This window comes from Crotalus tigris, unplaced genomic scaffold, assembly GCF_016545835.1.
Source record: "Crotalus tigris isolate CLP2741 ecotype Arizona unplaced genomic scaffold, ASM1654583v1 scf7180000024302.2721777, whole genome shotgun sequence".
In the NCBI taxonomy this organism is placed as follows: Eukaryota; Metazoa; Chordata; class Lepidosauria; order Squamata; family Viperidae; genus Crotalus; species Crotalus tigris.
The window spans coordinates 1,230,254-1,250,520 of NW_024100474.1; the positions used below are offsets into that span (position 1 = coordinate 1,230,254).

Here is a 20,267-nt window from a genome sequence, read left to right on the forward strand (position 1 = left end):
TTCTGTTGCCTCACTTATGGAATGATTTTCCAGGAAAAGAGGGAGCAATTTTTAACATCCATTATATCACTTTCAGGCTACTTACAGTAACTTAAAGATCCCTTAATTTCATTGTATGCTTTTACATTTTATTTTTATTTTTTTTCCCATTTGTGTAGGTGAACTAATACCCATTGAATAACATAAATATTGTACATTTCAATAAAATCCATTTATTTGTTTAAATCAGAGAGTTTTATATGAGCAAGTTACAGTCTATTCATTGACTAGATAAGTAATTTTAAAATCTGAGCATAACATAAAGGACATTCAGTAGAGATCTTCAAGTATTTGAAGTAATGAATGAACAATTAAATTTCTTTTCTCCACCACTTAGCACCGATAGGTCTGATTAAAATAAAGGGGGGGAGGAATAATACTGATTTAAAATAAACCGAAATAATGTGTGGCTTTTCCTCATAGGTACATTTAAATCATTACGCCATGTTTGCTTGTTTGCTTATTTGTTGGTTGGTTGTACTTGGAAGTCAACCAACTCTTTGATGAATTTGGGTGGGAAACAACATATGTCTGTGTGGGTTTTTTTTTTTACAGATGACTTAAAATTATCATAAGAAAACCAAAACCATAAAGTTTCCACAACCATCCTGTTCCCAAGGCCTGGGAGGACAACCACGTTTTTAACAGTTTATGAAAAGTCGTTACATACAGATCTCTGGTGGGATGCTATTTCAGCTTTCTCTTTGCTTTCTTTACTTTGACTCTTAGCTATATTCCCAAAGCTTGAACAAGAATGTATTAAAGCCACTTAATTGGCCCTAAGCAAACCTTCGTTCATGCTGATCAAGTTTTCCATCAGCAGTGGAGAGGCGTTCCGACTCAGGACTATTCACACGACGGTATCTCAGAGAACGTGCTTGAGTTGTAGGGGAGTCTGGCACTGCTCGCACTGGGGAGATGGGACACACACCACTTTTCTGATCATCTTCTGCTAAACACTGCGTCTGAAACCATTGAGAATAAGATAAATCCACAAAAAAACCAAGGTAATGAACCTGATGCAGCCTATCATCTGAGGGTACTAATTAAATATTTGATTTCACATGCATCAATTTTTGACAAATTATACCCAGGGGCCGTTATAATGATGATGCAGTTTTGGCCAAGAAGACATAATCTAATAAATTCATATTAAACATCAAGAGAGGCACTGCAGTTTGTAATATATTCTTTATATCTTTAGCCCAGTCTTGAATGCAAGACAAAGTCACTTTACATTAAAACATACTTGCATGTCTAAATTTAGTTATCTTACTTAGCATATTGTCTGCTCACAAAACCACTATTCTTTGGAAGAAAATGAAAAGATTAGTGCATATTCAAAATGGTCAAAAAGTTTTACTTTGCTGATGCTGATCCTGAGTTTGTTGCGATTTACATCAGTCTCTTCCCAAACTTCTCCTTCATTGAAGGGAACATTTGGAGTCTGCCCTAAATTATTCTCTGTTGGCCGGCCAGATAAAATTGGGGGTGCGTTCTCTTGGTCACTCAGGTGTTCTCCTTGCAAAACATCCTCTGTGTTCTCACGAAGTAAATCTCCAGGAATTGGAGTGATATTAACCACACTAAAGGAGAAATAATGTACAAACTTCAGATTACAAGACTAAAGCTTTAGATTTATTTCTCACAGTATGACAAAAACCTCACCCGTTCATAGCCAATATTATAGATAATGCATACAAAGCCCACTGCGACAGAATATGAAGCTTTAAATAAGTTATCTTATCTTGAGGTACTACTAGATTCGATGGATGACTGAAACTTTGTTATTCCTCTGGCATTTAACTATTGGAAAATTTCCAGGCTGCCAATGAACTATTCTTCATTGGCAGCCTGGAAATCTTATCCTAAGGATTCCATAATAATTACTTAGCATACTGCAGAATTTCTTGTCCTTCCGTAAAAAAAATGTACTGTTATCCATCATTATGATGCCTTATGGCAGGAGGAAATTCTGAAATACAATATCTACTATAATGACTATCAGTATGATGTACTGAAGACAGTACTAGCTATGGAAGAAGATGAGTAGCCTTGCTAAAAGAAAATACCTAAGTATAATAAAATATATTATTTTTCATTTTGATAACAAAACAGAATTGGGATACCTCTTGTTTATTTTAACTTAAATCTTGAGATGTGGGTTATTCTATAATGTTTAGATTCTGATTGAGATTTATGATTTTTCAGGGGACTTGCCTTAATAGGACACAAGGGAACCAGAATACGTCAAAATTTTTCATAGAACTGTACGTCTTGATATGACTCCCTATGTATTTTCCCATGAAATAACTATGTTATCCACTCCCACAAAAGATCTTTAAATTACATTGGCAGTTTATTTCTTTCTAGTTGTCTTCACCAGATCCACTCAAATGGGAAATATTCACAATCTCAGAGAATTTCCCAAGATTTAAAAATTAGAGAGTGATCAGAAGCAGCACATTTATGATACAAGTAGAGTCAGATCCTATGAGAAGAGTTCTGTCTTTTATTCCTGTTCATGACAAGAGGTCATGAAGGGTTAGTGAAGGTGATATTTTCCTGGCCTTCCTTTAGCTCTCTCCACTCTAGAAGGATGAAGGACACACTGGAGAAACTGCATTTCTGCATTCCCCACCCACTGCCCATGAACCCAAACATAAACTAGATAAAAGTTCTTTGGATTTCCAAAAAGTTCTATCCATAAATATTAGGACATCTTTGGAGTCAATCAACTCAAAGGTAATCACTTATAGTCAACATGTCATGCTCACATATAGCATTAATATTAGCATACCTGTTTTGGGGAAACATCTGTAACTACAAACACTGACTGTATATAAAATAATTTGTCAGCACACCAAAAGAGCCTCTAGTGAGATTCTGCGATATTGGATATATGTGGTCTGCCACTCACCCAAACATGGCTGCAGTTTGCCTTGTGTTCTGCTGAGGTGGGGTGGATGTACTTGTAGATAATAAAATATCTGTACCAGCTTTCTCCCAGTCAAAGGCCTCATTCTCAGTAATTCCTCTTTCCTTCATGCTATTTTCAAACACAGTCATGATCAGCTAGACAAAAACAAGTTAGAATACTAAAGTTCAAATGTTTATCCACAATCAGAAATAAGAATATAGGAAGTCACTTTATATGAGATAGAGAATGGTCTATTTCACAGATTCACAACTTGAGGCCCTAGAGCCAGAAGTAACCCCCAAATCATTGGATGCATCCTCTAAGCTTTCAAAAAAAAATACCTGTTCCGAGTCTAATTTTTGATTAAGTAGAAATCAAAAATCATTACATACTTGACTGAAGAGTAAGCACCTTAACTATATTTTCACTGAATATGAATGAAACAAAATTTAGTTTATTTCATAACTGCATCATTATTTTTAGAGTGTCCCCATAAGGTTAAATAAAAGTCATGAACACCTGTCAACTAGATCAGCTGAAGCTCTCCAGAATAGGCAAAGTATTTCCCAAACGTAGCTTTCTTAACTGGATGTGTTTTAGAAGTCTTCTATATTCCCTTACTGCAAAATTAGTGCTCCTCCTTAAAAGAATTTCCTAAGAAAATTTGGGGTTTTTTATTCATGTGATATACTAAAACAGATAGCTAAAAACAGATTAATATCATTATGGGATTATCCACTGATTACAAATAACCCTAATTAAGGCAATCAGGATACAACTGAAAGATCTGCTTGTAAGTTTTTATTATTATGGTTGTTCACATAGTCAGTCAAATGTTTAGATTGGATTTGGCCTTTTTATCTACCTATTAAGTCCTTCCCAAAGATCTGGGATAGGCAAATGTTTGATGGTGTTAAAGTTATCATTGTATGATGTAAGCTGTTCCTACTAAAGCTTCGTTTTGCAATTGACTGATGGTGATGCCAATGTGATGCCAAGATGTTGTGGAATTGCACCCAAAGTGTCTATTACTATTGGTACTACTTTGCTTCCTTTGGCCACACTTATTCTACTTCTATTTGCAGTCCTTTGTATTTTGTGATTTTCTCCATTTCTTTCTCTTCTCTTCTGTCTCCAGGTACTGCAAAAAAGAGACTTTTTTTGTCTCTTTTATCAGCAACTGTTAAGCCTAAGGTAATGTGGCAAGTTTGAATTCTAAGTCCCAGAGCACTTTAGCTTCATTTTCTATTACTTTGTCCAGTTCTTGTTGGTGGGATCACAAATGCAGGAAAATTGTATTTCTTGCAGATAGTCCAATGCACCATTGTTGCTATAGTGCCACGCCATTATTTATAATCAATCTGTGCAATTTTCTTTCAGCAGCTATCTAAGTGTTTTTTATATTGTTTAATATAATCATATGTCACTTCCCATGCAAAAGCATTGAAGTGGTTTATAATAAAAACAGCAGCAAAAAAATAAACTAATCATAAAGCAATAGTAATCCTCTGCCCGTTTGCAGACAAGCAGGGTAACAAAAGAATCAGTGCAGACAGCATTGTCAGTGTAATTCAAAGTGGGATATGGGAAGAGTAAGGGGAAGTACAGCTCTCCTGACACTACTTGAGTTCTCAGTGGCTTTGATAGGGTTGTCCATGATACTTTTCTAGATGGTCTTTGTGAGTTGGGGGCATTATGTTAGAGTAATTTTGTTCCTTTCTGCAGGGATTAGTAGTAGTAGTATTAGTATCTACACCCTGGTTATGTATTCATTAGTATATGCAGGGTATTTTTGCCATGCTCTAGAAGTTGCAGCTGGTGCAGAATAATGTTACCAGGTTGCTGAGTAAATTGCTGTCCGTGCATATGTTGTACATTTGTTGAAGCAACTGAACTAACTCCCAATTATTACTGAGCCTTATTGAAAAATTTGGCCATGACTTACAAAACTCCCAACAATTTGGGACTAGGATAATCTTCACCTTTAGACACCTGTCTGCTCACTGAGGGGAAGTCCTGCAATGTAAACTGAAAACTACTGATTCTTATTAAATCAGTTTAACGTGGGAAATTGAAATTATTGTCTTCTAATTGTTTCAAGATAGTAATAAAAACAGGATTTTACCTGATAATCTGGTTTGGTGAAATAATCCAGATTTGCAATGTGATCCAGAAAAAGGTGGAACTCAGAAGGCATATGTTTTAGCAGCATTCGATGTTCATATTTCTCCTTAATCATACCAACTTGTTCCTAGAGAGATAAAATGCATTTATTTGTTTGCATGCATGCATGCATGTATGTATGTATGTATATATGTATGTATGTATGTATACCCTGCTGTAATCATAAACAGGGTCTTGGTGGCTCACAAAAAATAATAAATATAGTAATATAATATATAAGATAAATACATTAAAAATTAAATAAAATATCTGGCATTATACTCTAAAAGCTCTCCAGAAAAGTCCTCTGGAAAATTTCGGATTCCATCATATACCGTATATGCCAGCGTACAAGGTGACCCGGCGTATAAGATGACCCCCGTCTTTGTCGCCGAGCCGCATTCCTAGAACGTCATCTTATACGTCGGAAACTACCAGTATTTCCGGCGTATAAGACGACCCCCGTCTTTGGCGCCGATTTTAGCGCTCGCGGAAGTCGCCTTATACGCCGGCATATACGGTAATACATATAATAAATATCATTGGCAAACAAAACAAGACAGTAAATGGGTTCAAGTTAAGATATTAATATCTATTAATTGTGGTGATTATATATAATTCAAGTATCAAAAACAAAATTGTTTCTGAACACTGAAACTTTGACTGCTGTCATACACAATCACAAAAATGTTCTAATGTACTGCTGTGGACATTCCATGGGCCTTTATAGAATCCACCAGGGTTTTTTATTGCTTTATTATTCATTTTGAAAAGGAAGATATTGTATTGTTGCTGACTATATTTTCTACCTTATCTTTAATCTTGCGCCATGGAAGCTGACCAACTGCAAACTCTACCAGCATGTAAAAAAGGGACCATAGATCATCATGTCGGCCCATTTCCTGCAATAAAACAAAAACTAATTTAAAAATATTGTAGCTGCCAACACTGTCTACAACAGCAGGACACTATTGCTACCCAGGAGCCATTACAAAAATATCAGTTGTATATGCAGCATATACATATAGTAAATTGTTCATGTAACCAGAATTAAAAATCAAAAGCAGTAACTTCCATATATTCTAATTTCAGTGCAGTTTTCTGCATTGTCTTGTCTGTTGAGAAATTCCTCCACATCAGTAATGGAACTCTATGATGCATGCTGCACATCATGATGTGTTTTAACTACAAAGGTCAAAAGAGAACACGCCTACTATTTTGTAATGCCAAAAGAGACATTAAACAAGACTAAAGTTGGAAGAAATTCAAAGTTGAAATTTATAGATTTCATGAAGACAAGTCCTCTTTTTTTCCCATTAGACATTCTGCATTGTAGCCTAGTGTATGTCCCACTGTACTGGAACTGGCTTGATTTTGCTGTTATTCTAAATAGTATCCTGAAATATGCCTAAACACTCAAGCTGCTACACTGAAGGAGATTATCTTTTAACTTTCTTTGTACTGAAGGCTATTTGCAAGACTCCATGTTATATTCTAGTTATATCCTGACTTATTTAATTGTTAAGTGACTGAATGAGCTTTGCACAATAAACAGGCAGTTTAGAGCAAATCTATCACAACATAAGCCACATTTCAACAAGGCCGCTGCTCATACTAGCCAGAAAAAATTCCAAAAGCCTTCTAGCCCTGTTAGCTTCTATGGGCAGACCATCCTAAAAATTCTCACATCTCTTCCAGAATAATTGCTCAAAGTTCAAAGCTCAGCAGAAGAACAGCTATGAAATCCATCAGCTTCATGCAATTCACGTTCAGTAGGAAAGAAGCTTCACAGTATACTTTTTGTTTAGATTACAATGTCACAATTTCATATTTGAACAGCCAAGCCACTAGTAATGCAATGTAAGGCAGTTGGCAAACTGCAGTGCTGGGAAAAATATTAATAAACACAGCTTCATGCATATAAATTCTAATATTCACGGTAATGGAATCTAATATTGCAGACCATCAGCACTCTAGATCTTTGTAACGGCAGAGAATTTATTAGAATGTCTCAATCATTAACAGCTCATCATATGAGTTAAGAAGAGCAGCATTTTCTGTTTCAATCCAGGATTCTTTTAAGCCTGGAGAATCTGAAGCAGTGGATAAGGGCCTCTATAATATGAATTCCGCTACCTAGGAATTAGATCCATGTCTCTCCTTGCTCCTTCAGGCAGATGGGCAAGATGAATGCAAATCAACAGCTTGCCTTCAGAAGTTGTGGGTACTCTAACATTGGAGGGTCTTAAGAAGAGACTGGACAGTCAGGGACCACCTTACAAAATATGATTCCACCTATCTACTCCAAACATCTAGCATAATCTTGCTAAATATCCCACCCACCCACTCACCCCATGCATAGTAGAGTATTGTAAAATAAATAAATAAAATGTATATGTGCACTATAATACAACATGCATAATCTATTCAACTGTACCTGAGTCACACCAAGTTTCAGTATGTACTGTGTGTGACACTCCTAACACCACATTCAACAGCAAAACAAACACTTTTCCTTTGATCCTTTGATCTCTCTCACTTTACCCCTTCCATATACACTGGGATAAAACTTACTCTATTTTTATGTGCATTCACTGATGCATACCGAACTGTTCCCCGGAAGCCAGCAACATTACGAGGCTAATGGAAAGAAGAAACATTAAATTTAATTTTTTTAATGTGAAAGTATGCAAAGCTGTCCATCTTTTCTTTGTTGCTTAGGTCCACAAACCATTTTGATGACAAATATTAAGATGAACTCATGGTCAAGTTAAGACATTTTAGTTATGGATTAAAATTGATTTTTGAACAAATCTTTTAGAAACAATAACACTTCCAACTGGAAAACATCCCTTTAAGATAAATTTAATTATCAATTTTTTAAAAAAAAAATCTTAAAAAGGTAAGATCTTCACAGAAAACACTATATACCTCAATGGACAAAGCAGAGCAGCAAAGTGTTTTTTTCCGATATAAAACAGTACAAAAACCACTGGCTTCAGAAACTTAAGAGCAAGTTAAAGTCAAAAATAGATTCAGTTGGCTATACAGTAGAGGGTTAACAACCTCATCTTTCTTACCAAAGTGCTTCAGTTGCTAACTCAGTTTCTTTCTACTGCTCCATCTTAATTCACACGGACAGAATCACTTTGGTGCCGGGAAATAAAAAGTTCAGGAATACCCCTATATATTTTAAAGTACACTTGAAAAAAAATCACATGTGAAAACTATCAGAAACAAATCTGTATGTGTGTATGTGCGTGCATGCGTAAGCATGTGTGTTTGTATACAGAGTATTGTACATATACATTGTTTAAGAAAGAAACCAGGACTGATTATGATTCATAGCTGAGCATAATTTCAGTGTCAATAATTTTGTTTTTTTATTGTGCTGAAAAAATTATCTATGAAAAACCAACAAAGAGCAGCAGTTGGGTCCCAGCTGTACTAATGTTTTTTGTTGATTCCACATAGTATAGATCAGCAGTCATCTATCAGCACAACAGGCACCCTTGGTGAATTTCCTTTTGCTCCCTCCAACTCCTCAAAAATGCTCCAAGAATTAGGAGGCCAAATACAGGAAGGTGGTACAATGCAGAGAGTAAGGATAGGTATTCTGTTGTGCAGATAACAATGTAGTTGTATAACTTTGGATATAATCTATCTTCAATTATTTAATAATTGAAGTCTGATTTTCAGAATTTACATGAAACAGTGATACTAGAAGAGAGCCATTGCTTACTTAACCTCTAACTATGAGTTTAGTCACATAAACTTCAGTCACATAAACATAAATCACCATTGTTACATACTCTACTTTTGGGAACAAATTATTAAATAGGATAGATGTTCTTCAGTATATTTGGGAAAATATATTTTTAAAAGTTATGATAAATAAAAAAAATAAATGTCACAGTTGTACTGGCTTAAACAAGTATTTTGGTCTCCTGAGCATATGCTAAAACAAAACTTCACAGAACTGTCACTTTCTCTTATTGTTAGGATTTCATAACTGAATAGTTGCAATTTTGGATACATATTTTGTATTTCTAAAGGAAATATATTTTCATGTGTGTAAACAGGATTTGACATCTTTGTCTTTTTGCACAGTAATTACGTACAAATGTTAAATAGACGTTGTTCTTAAGGCCCAAAGGAACTTCCTTCAACACCATATGACTCACTGCAGTCCTACAAGGGCCAAACTCTCATAAATTCAGAATCCAGAAAGCTCCTGGCCTATGCATAAAATATTGAGAGCAAAAATTATTTCATGGAAACAAAATAAATGGAAAAAACTCAGAATTATATTCATTATTAAAACAAACACAAAAAAAATAATAAGAAGCATTATGATGGCTCACTCACAACTTATGGTTGAGATGGTTATAAGCAGCAGATGGGAAGCCAACGCATCAAACAGTCTCAAAAAACGAGCCCAAAAGAACTGTAAAACAAAGAGAAACCCAAAGAAAACCATGACAATAAAAATGCAAAATGGAGGAAAACAAAACAGAAACAAATATAAAAATTGGATCAACATTATTATCTCTTCCCCTAAAGAGGTGCCTTGTATCTCTTGCTTGAGTTAGCTAAAGCTCATCGTGCTCTAGATATCCTATCCACAGTAGTGCATTATGGCTTGGATTTTAGAGCAGTGGTCTCAAATTTACAGCCTATAGGCAGATGCAGGACCTTCAAGTCATTTTCTATGACCTCCCACAATATTTTGTAGGTACTAAGGACACTGCCCAGCAAGGCTAGTTCCTTGAGTGGCATGTAAGTGCTCAGGCTGAGTAACAGGAAGAACAACAGCAGTGCCTGATCAACTGGGCCACATAGTCAGCACCACAAACCTTCTCATGCCAAATTTGATTGTTCTCTGGGAATCCTATCCACTCTCACGCTTCATGACAAAAGCTGCTTCCAAAGCAATGCCAGGCTGTTTGGGCAGGAGCAATGGGAAGATGGGATTTGGCAACAAACAGATGCTGGAACTGCCCAGAGAAGGGAGAAAGTAGCTGAAGGGCAGAAGAGCACATCTGGCTAACCTATCTTGAGTTTTTCACATCTTTGCAAGAAGTGGGAAAAACAGAAAGCAATAAGCAGGCAAGCAAAATCTCTTGAGAAAAAGGGCAGAAGAAAAAAAAACTTTCTTCAGGAAAGAGAAAGAAGTAAGAGAAAAGCAGGGATTTGGACAGTTCTTCATGGAATTATTTTCACTTATCATCTTCAATATGATCCTGAAAAAATATTACCTATCAACCCAGCAAGAAACCAAATACTGGTGACCTAATTAATAAAATCACTGAGAAATAAATGGTGAAACAACTGTTTTGCAAGAAACTTTGCTGTTTTGCAGTAAACCTTTTTTTTATTTTAATACATTTTAATGGCATATCATGATATTCTCCATTTTTGATTCACTAGAGACTTTTGTATCAAAGACTTCAGTGTTTTAACCCTTGAGCCAATGAACTATTCCTCAGATGGACCCCTGACAATTTGAGTTTTAGATTCTAGTTCTAAGGAATGATCCAGTCTTTAGCAAAAGGACTGTAGTCAGTATCCTGTAGTCAATTTCAACAGCCTTTTGGTCCCTATGCTCTATGTTGACACAAGGCAAGATTAATTGGCACAATATCTCAGGTAGATCTTCTTTATTGTTTGCTCTAGGGATAGATATCATTTGAATCCTTAAGGATCATACTATTCTTTATCTCAAAGGACTTATTTACTAAAGATAGCTTCTGTTTCTATTTCGTAGCAAGTAGCTTTTATTTTTCTTTTTTGAAGACTCTTTGGATAGTTTTTATAATCTGTGGATTATTGGATCTCACTTTTTCCAGAAATAGCCATGCTTCCTGATAAAGGAAAAGTATATGTGCCAGCCAAAGAGAAATTACAATACACTCTTACTCCAACAAAGGTTTATTCAGCAATTCTGGCCTTTCACATGTATTTTAGGCAGATGGAAACGATATTCCATATAAAGTATACGTACTTTATATATATGTACATCTATATAAGCAAGAGGAGGAAACTTTGCAACAGCTACTGCAGAATGTGGAACACAGCTGGACAGATGTTTTGACAAAATTATGTGTATTAGGGTAGGTCCATCTTGTTGATTGAGCTGTGAAACATGGAGGCAGCCAAAGCACCGAGACTACTCCAGTGAGACCTGGTTCCTGTTATCAATTTCAAGTTGAGTTCTTAGTTTACTGAGGAACCTTGGGGGGCGGGAGGGGGGGATATTTGAAAATATGCCTAGAGCAATGAAGGCAGAAAACCGAACTATATGCAAGTGACCATTGCTAGACCTCCTCTCTGAACTTACACTGTGATGATAAAAGCAATGAAATTCTCTGCACTTAAGTGGTCTGAAGATTCCCGCCAAGAATTACTTGGACACTTTTATAGGAAGATGCAAGGGAGAAACACCTGCAAGAATAGTGGATAAATTCATAAAACCATTCATATACATTGTAGATTGAATAGGAAATGGGTAAAGCTGATGGTTATTACAGAGAAGGGTTAGGGTTATCTTGTGTTGTAATTTGGGATATATTTGAGTATGTAGGACCTATGCAAACAGATAGGGATCGCCATGATTTGAATACTGCCAATTGTACATTTGTCTCATGTCCCCACTGACTGCATTAGATGACAAATTGAGGCATGAAGCATTGGATCTGGAAGGCAATCTATGCAATTTAAGGGAGATGGGTAACGCCATTTGCTTTGAAGGAAGTAGTAGTTCTTGGATCCAGCTATGTTTCATAATCCTTATTTGGTCTCCAACCTCCCATCTGTAGAAGGTTGTTGAGAAAGTGATGGGAATCAGCTATAGAAGATCCTACAAAAACAGATTATTTGGATCCTTTTCAGTCTGTATTCAATCCCAGTTATGAGACAGAAATGGCACTAGTCATCTGGTAGATGACCTTCACGGAGATCTAGATGAGGGGAATGTGCTCCCTTGGCTCTTCTTGGTGGTATTCAATATTATCAAACATGATATCATTTTGGACTGTTACATGCATTGGAATTATTAACACTGTTCTAATATGGATTTGTTCACACCTGAGTGGATGATTCTGGTCAGTGGTCCTGGGGAAAAACCACTTGAGTTCCAGTGCAGAGAACCATAGGGTTTAGTGTTTTCCTTTTTTGTTATTTAACATTTAAATGAAACCACTGGGAGAAATCATCAAATGTTTCAGGGTGAAATGTCACCAGTACATAGTCTGGACCAGAGATCCCATGTAAGTCTTGAACCCATATCTGGAATCTGTGAGGATCTTGATGGAGCAAAACAAGCTTAGATTAAATCCCTCTTCCCTATCCTACTACTGAAAGAGGAGGTCTGTAAATAGGATCCTCCTGATCTTCCAGTTCCTGCTCAAACAGCCAAGGAAATCCTGGCTAGGCTATGTTCTTAGCTAGCATGCTGAGAACATATTACAACCTTACTTGAACTGGCATACCTTATATTAGTAATTCATGCACTAATCGCTACTTACTGGACTACTGCAGTGGGCTTTACATGAAACTGTCTTTGGAGACAACTCAGAAATTGCATCTGGAACAACCTCATCAGTGTATTTTTTTATAAATATTTTATTAATTTTCTATTTTTACAATCAAGTACTTCATAGACAATGTGTTGTCTGGGTCCGTTAATAATTCAGTGGTATATATTAACTTCTTCAATCTAGATCCAACATTGTACCATCAAATGTTTCCTCTCTTCTTCCGGTAGTACCTGTTTTCCCACACTAGGTAAATACAATTCTTATTGTTATTAGTAAATATACAACTGAATATCAACATCTTTGTTACATTTTTCTCATAATATCAATAATATCAGTTTTAGATTACTTTTCTAACCAAAACATATCTTAATTGCATTTGCACTTAATGTCCAGTCAGTATCCTGTTTTCGCTTTTTTTTAATTTTTAATTTCCCATCAGTGTTCAAAATGTCTCTATTGTTTATAATTTTAAAATAAGTTATATTTGGGTAACCAAAAGCTTCCCTTATTCAAACTTCTTGGTCTTTTCCTGTTTCCTTTATACCAAAATCTAATATTCTAGTTAAAAATCTTATCTTTCTAGTTATAATAGTACTTCTATTTCTAGCAATTATCTATTCTCCACCATATTCAAACATCTAGTTAATAATATAATATCCCATCTAATGGATCAAAACCTCTATTTTCTTCAGTCTTACTCTAGCTTTCTTTCTTTGCCAACTAACTTTCCCAGTCAATGCATTTGAATCATCAAGTAATTTTTCCTCTGTTTTTGTGTATATTATTTGGAATAGGAAAGACCATTTGGTTAAAGTATTTTTGGAAGAACGAACCCATTGATAGTCATTAAACAGCCTCCCTCCGCCAATTCCCTACAGTTCTCCTAACAGCTCTATCTTCCATTCAATCAGTTCTTCTTCCTTTTCCTTGAATTCTTGATTGGTAAGATGTCTTTTCCATTTCCAATATTATTGCTCCATCTTCTAGTTCTTCAGTTGTCTGAATCTGTCTTTAGGTCCTTCATCTTTGGATCTGCTTCCTCTAGTTTTCCTTCTATTTTCTGGGTTACTAGTTCCTTCTTTGTAGTTATATTCTGAGTTTGTAAATTTAGAGTAGAAAATTGTTCTTTTATCTCCTTTGTGTTATTTCTAGTCTCATCATGAGCTAAAGCAGTGGTTCTCAACCTGTGGGTCGGGACCCCATTTGGGGTCAAATGACCATTTCATGGGGGTCACCAAACCACGCTATCCGGCAATTTTTTTCCCTTTTCCCTAGCTGTCCTACTCCCTCTTATTGGTGGCCACACCCACTTGGGGGTCACCACAACATGGGGAACTGTATTATGGGGTCACGGCATTAGAAAGGTTGAGAACCACTGAGCTAAAGCAATAGTCTCTTGTATTGATTTTAGCATGGAAAGAATTTCTTTCTGATATTCATCCATATTTTCTTGGTAGTATATCAAACTGAAACCTTTGAGAATAGGTGTTAAAGATGGTTTTTTATCATTTCAAGTTGAGTATGGGACATCCATTTCATTTTTTGTAAGTGGTCTTTATAATAAAAATTGTTCATCAATCAAAGATTTGTAATCCAAAATATTCCATCATCTCAAGCAATGAAGTGTATTTCTCCTGCAGGAAAATAGTTCCACAACACAGCTCTTAAAGTCAGATAATATTTATATTCGTAGTTCAGGCAAGCCAGTTTCAAAATAGTTCATCGTCTCTGTCACATCAATAAGCAGCCCAAAAGTTATTGTATTTTTCCCTTTTCCCAGCTGCAATCTTCAAAAGTGAAAGCTTCCAAGGTGAGCAATAGCCTTATCTAAATCTGGGCTTCAAACCAAGTTTCCTTTAGACATAACAAATTGTAGTGCCGTAATTCACATCTAGATGTCATCAATGCTGTTTCCCAGCTTTTTAAATCTCAATTTATAATGTAAGCCAAACATCTCAAACTTGTGATGTCACGTGACGTCGTATGACGTATTGGAACTTTTTCCCCATTGTCAGCAATGGGGTGGGTGTGGTTTCATCATGACGCGTCCGGCCCACAAGCCGGCAATTTGACACTCCTGATGTAGGCTTTTCAAATCTCTTTTTAAAAAGAAGTCTCTAAAGCACTTTTAGTCCCCAAATTTAAAGCCATAAATGTATATTAATTCCAAATTAATCTTGTAATTTTCTCTGTTTCTTCCAAGTAATTAATTAGCTGCTTTTCTTTTCCTGAGGGAATGGGGCGGAAATTCCCCTTCCCTCATCGGGGAAGGTGCTTTGGCAGTTTTTTCCAGGAAGAGGTCTTAAAGTCTTAAAGAGAGGATAGAGTCTCACCCAGTTTCATCCACGTTGCTATAAGGTTGCTTCTTAGTGCTTGTTGTCTTCCGTTGTCAGCAGCTTCTGACTGGCTACATTCCCCCGCCGGTTTGGAGGGTTTCTTCAGATCAAATGGAAGGGTCCCTGCCCTCCCGCAATTGAGGGTCCCCTCCTTGCTTATCGCCTCTACGGGGTGACTTTTGACCTTATCCAGGGTCCCCAGCGGAGCAAAATAGAACACAAAAGACGGAGCCCCGTCTTTCTGCATCTGCTCCACTGTAACGTCAAAACTGGAAGCCCCAACCTCATCAGTGCATTTTATAGGTACTGCACAGGCTTCTGGATTTAGTTCAAAGAATCGACTGTCATCTTTAAAGCCCTTTATGTCGCAGCACCAGAAGATAAAAGATTAATATCTTGCCAGAACTTAATCTAGCTCATCCAAAGTGGGGCTGCTGAGAATACTTCCCACAAGAAAATATGGGGAGTAGAGCAAATGACAGTCCTCTTCCAAGTTAGTCCAAATTTTTGCAACTCCCTCCATCCCAAGTTACATGCAGTCTTTGCCCTCTTAATATTTTATAATATATAAAATTATCTAAATGAGTATTCAGTCCCAGTTAATCTGAGGGCATTTATCATAGGTATTTAACTAATGGATTTTCTTTTTATATAGTGTTTATTGGTTTTAGATTTGTTTGCTTGTTGTACATCACTCAGAATCCTTCCCTAATGGTTTGGATTATAAATACTATTAATAAAAAGTAATAAATAGGTTTTAGGTATACTATGGTTCTGTTGCCAATTTATAATACATTTCTTTAGAATCTGTTCTGGATATGAGAATGTACATTTGATCAGATCACAACAATGCCATTTCCATATGGGCCATATCCAAATGGAATATTTTTTTGGATCAGGGTTAGCTCATTTTCATGAATATAAAACTCCATAGCACTGTTTATCACCATTATTTTAGTAATAATCTTTCAAGAGATTATAAATTGTGAAGGGTGAGTGAATTGTACCAATTATGTGTATTGTGCGCTAAGATGTTAAATATTAAGATTTTGTTTTTAAAAGAAATACTAACTGGAAGCCAGTATTTAATAGACTATTTTAAATTAACCAAGAATTGTTTACACTAGGAACAAGATAGCTTTCTGAAATGGGGAATAAAATAAAATAATAAGATAAGATAAAATAATAAAATACGGATCTATTTTGTTATCATTGTTTTCTTGAAAAGTGAATGGGTTCAATAACAAAGTTAGTATCTTCTGGAAATAAAGCCTTTGGTATTTCATAAGCTCAAACATAACAGGATAATTACAAACAAAACACAGGAGAGATACAGTGATGGTTTCCACCCACTCACCCCCATTAACAGGCAAGTTTTTGTGCTCTGTTTAGAGCAGTGGTTCTCAACCTGTGGGTCGGGACCCCATTTGGGGTTTAACGACCATTTCATGGGGGTCGCCAAACAACGCAGTCCGCCATTTTTCCCCCTTTTCCTTAGCTGTGCTATTCCCTTTTATTCTATTAGCTTTTGAAAGCCAATAGAATAGACTCTCTTGAATAGAGTCTAATCCTATTGGCTTTCAAAAGCCAATAGGAATTGTCCAGGCTGTCTCTGCTCTGCTGAGCCTGCCAAAAGTCCCATTCTGCAAATGGTGCTGCACCAGTTGAGTAGTCCTCGACTTACAACCGGTTGAGTAGTCCTCGACTTATGACCGGTTGGGGGTCGCGGCATTAAAAAGGTTGAGAACCACTGGTTTAGAGCAAAATTTAACAAAGCTTCTGAGAACCAAGTAAAACTGAAATGGAATTGGAAATCTTACTTGGTTGTGGAATCATGATGTGAAATGCCTTTAAATACAGAGACAATGATTAATTACCACCATAGTACTGTTACGTCTTACAGTGATAATGATGACCAATAAATATTTGTACCAATATTAGGAAATATCAGAATCAGTAACAATGTTCATTTTAGGATTTGGATGCTCTATTTAAAAACTGGTCACGTTATAAATAGGATTTTGCTGTGTTTTTCTTCTTCTTCAAATTTCTGATTTAGACAAAGCTTACCAGATCTTTTGTCACATTCTGTTTCAGTCAAATCCAGAAACCAAATCATATTTACACATATATGCAATATCCTTAAGCCAAGTATTGCAAATCGCTGCAATGCAGTCTGATTCATGAGAAAATAGCTGTAATCAATAATCTTGAGCTGAGTCAGCAGAATAGCAGCATGCAAAGTACTATAGTACGTTTTCAATTCATGAAAACAAAAGAGACTCCTCATGATAAAATGCTGCATATTTTTCATCATTTTAGAAATGCTTTCCAGAAAAACAAATAATTTTAGCAAGGAGGTTTATTAAACTGGGAGGAGCATCACACTATCAAGATAGATGAGCCCAGTATCAATGTCAATCTGAGTCAATGTGTGTCACTGCATATGGTATTTTAAGTACTGTATTTTCCGGTGTATAAGACGACTTTCTAAACCATGCAAATCTTCTCCGGAGTCGGGGGTCGTCTTATACACCAAGTCGTGTTATACGCTGGAAAATACCGTATTTTCCGGCGTATAAGACAACTTTCTAACCATGCAAATCGTCTCCGAAGTCGGGGGTCGTTTTATAGCAGAGTCGTCTTATACGCCGGAAAATACGGTAACTGCTTTCACTATCAAACTGTTCTTACAGTTTGGAAGCTTTTCTAGTGTTCAATCAGAACCTCCTTTTCTGCAACTCAGGCCTTCTCAACTACGGCTTACAAGCCCTTAGAGGGTTACTAGCAAATTAGAGGGAAGGTTCAATGTTTTTGACGTTTGAACATAAATAGGAGTGGAGTCTGACAAGTTCCAGCTACACTCAATCCACCCATGACATCTCTCCTGCAACACCTAACAAGGCACATCCACTCATCCTCAGTGTTTGGTTTCCACATTTTCCCATAAAGCCAAGAGGCTTTCTGTGAGAGAGGATGGTCAAGCAGACAGAGATCATAAGCACAAAGGCCACATACACTTTTTCCTGAGTGTGTCTTTCCTCAGCCCAGCTAAGGGAAGTCATCAGGGCAGGATAGATGACAAAATGTCTGGAGAGTTAGTTGGCTTGCATGGCAATGGTAGCTAAGAACTCATCTTGTGCACCAAGATAGAGAAGATGACAGGAGGAAAAGAGAAAGGGTGGCTGCCATCTCATTCTGGACCTTCTGCCTGCGGAAGCTACAGCCTGGCAGCCTGGCTAGCTGGGAAAGGCAGAAGCAATAGCTGTAGTTTCTCTGCCCATCTCAAGAGAAAGAGCAAGGCAAATCAATAAAGAGGCAGCCAGAGATGTGGGGCATTCCCACAAATGGCAGACACCTTTCTTTATGTCCATCTCCACATTCTCTTTGGAGAGCCATGAGAGTGTCTATAGTACCATTCTTCCCCCCCACACACACACACACACACTTTCCATACCTTTCCTATTTGGTGTACCAAAGCCTATATGTGGAAGAGTTTGAAACTGAGAAAATGTATTTTGTTTTGTGTAAGAAACACACATATGGTAACTCGGAACATTGGTTGGATCATTCTGGGCAGGTCACAGTCTGTCCATTTTGATTGTTCGAAGTTTCACCCAAGAAAAATCTAGAAAGGCATTGCCATATTTCAGAGCTGACCAGATAAAACAAAACATTCTTGCAAACTGTATTAACTGTTTCCTTTATTATTAGCATAACAAAGGTAGAACTACATTCGTTTCTTTGGAAATCTGATTTTCCCAGATAATTACAGAAGAATGCAGTTAATGATATAGATCCATGGTGGCGAACCTATGGCATGCGTGCCACAGGTAGCACCCAGAGTCCTCTCGTGGGCACGCGCACTGTCGCCCCAGTCCTAGGCCTTCAGCTGAGTTTTATAAAACCTTTTCACTTTAGGCCTCTTTTATACTACCTCATATATACATAGAACTGAAAGGATAAAGCATCTAGAGTTTTGGGACACACTGCTAGTATGTGCTATTGAATCCAGATTCATGTACTTTCTATCTGAATTTAATAAAGCTTTTCAAATTTAACTCCTTGGTAAAAAGCAATACTGTATACGGAATGAAGGAAACAAACTAAAGTTTAATCCAAGGAAGAAATACGTCTTGATCATTCAAATAATAGGAATTCAACCTGAACTAGATTCAATTTCTATTTCATTTACCTTGGAAACTGATATTGTCTATTTGGTTGTTCCCCTGGGTTCATCTCTGAGATACACAGGGTCTATGTTAAACAACTGCTCCCATTAGGATGCCATAGCTATATTTTATTTGGGACAATATGTTGAGTTTCCTAAGAAAATATTTTTAAAAAATCAATTTCCAGAATGTTAGAGCCAAACCAATGACAATGATGGCTATAAAGAATATTGCATAATCTGGCTACCAGTCTAAATTTCAGAACACAATTCAAAGTACTAATTATGCATCTCAAAGATATAAACAGGACCAAGCTTTCAGAAATATTACATTCTTCTATATTAACATGGCAAGCTTAAGTGGTCCCAAAGACACATTTTTATTTTGGATCCCAGTGTCTAAAAGAGACTGACAACTTAAGTGGATCTTAAACTATTATCTTTTGGTATTTTCTCTTATTGATATAGTTTAATGTATTTGTTGAACTAATTTTAAGTTGTGGTTAAATGTTAATGTTCTCTATTATATTTATACCAAATAGTCACTTGGCATACTTAAGCTATAAGTTTTTTAAATAAAGAAGGGATGAAATGGCTTTAACATATTGACTGCAGATTTGCTCTCCATTTTAATCTTTAACATACTGAATAATGTGATACTGGGCTCTGTATCACAATCTTTCTCTTAAAAACATTTTGAAGAAAAAGTAAAAATAGAGAATACTTATATTGGTACTTTAGAGCTTTTCTTGCACAAAGTACAATTACATGGTAAATAAGATGGATTTAATTTTTCAAACTTTCAAGCTTATTCTTAAGTTTTAATCCTAGCTTTGGTCACTGGCTGGAATAAGAAACTTCAGTGTTCAGCTCTTCTTTGGGCTTATCCTAAGAGATTTCATTTGGCAAATACTGGGAGCAATGTTTGTGCAGTGATTAATTACAATGCCTACATTCAATCCTGAAAGATATGTATAGAAAATATTGCAACTCAGATATAATATTAAATATTTACCCATTCAAAGCTACAATACATGAAGCCAATGGGTACAGTCAGCACTGATTCAGGGTATCACAATGATACCCACTGCTGCATTGCC

The 20,267-nt window shown here is 36.4% G+C and overlaps 1 protein-coding gene across 10 annotated transcripts in view; it reads right to left on the bottom strand.

Annotated features, from left to right (window-relative positions):
* TTBK1 (tau tubulin kinase 1) overlaps positions 1-20,267 on the bottom strand; it is a 132,166-nt gene that overhangs the window by 75,925 nt on the left and 35,974 nt on the right. For 6 of the 10 annotated variants that reach the window (XM_039324490.1, XM_039324489.1, XM_039324491.1 and 3 more), the window contains 6 exons: positions 7,697-7,762; positions 5,932-6,024; positions 5,085-5,210; positions 2,960-3,114; positions 1,403-1,625; positions 829-1,004 (listed from right to left, as the gene is read on the bottom strand). In XM_039324490.1, coding sequence (XP_039180424.1) covers positions 829-1,004; positions 1,403-1,625; positions 2,960-3,114; positions 5,085-5,210; positions 5,932-6,024; positions 7,697-7,762 — 839 coding nt within the window. Of the gene's footprint in view, positions 1-828; positions 1,005-1,402; positions 1,626-2,959; positions 3,115-5,084; positions 5,211-5,931; positions 6,025-7,696; positions 7,763-8,202; positions 9,212-9,243; positions 9,362-9,490; positions 9,570-11,462; positions 12,746-16,816; positions 17,535-20,267 lie in introns of those variants that run through there. The other 4 variants (XM_039324486.1, XM_039324484.1, XM_039324488.1 and 1 more) reach the window with 4 other exon arrangements.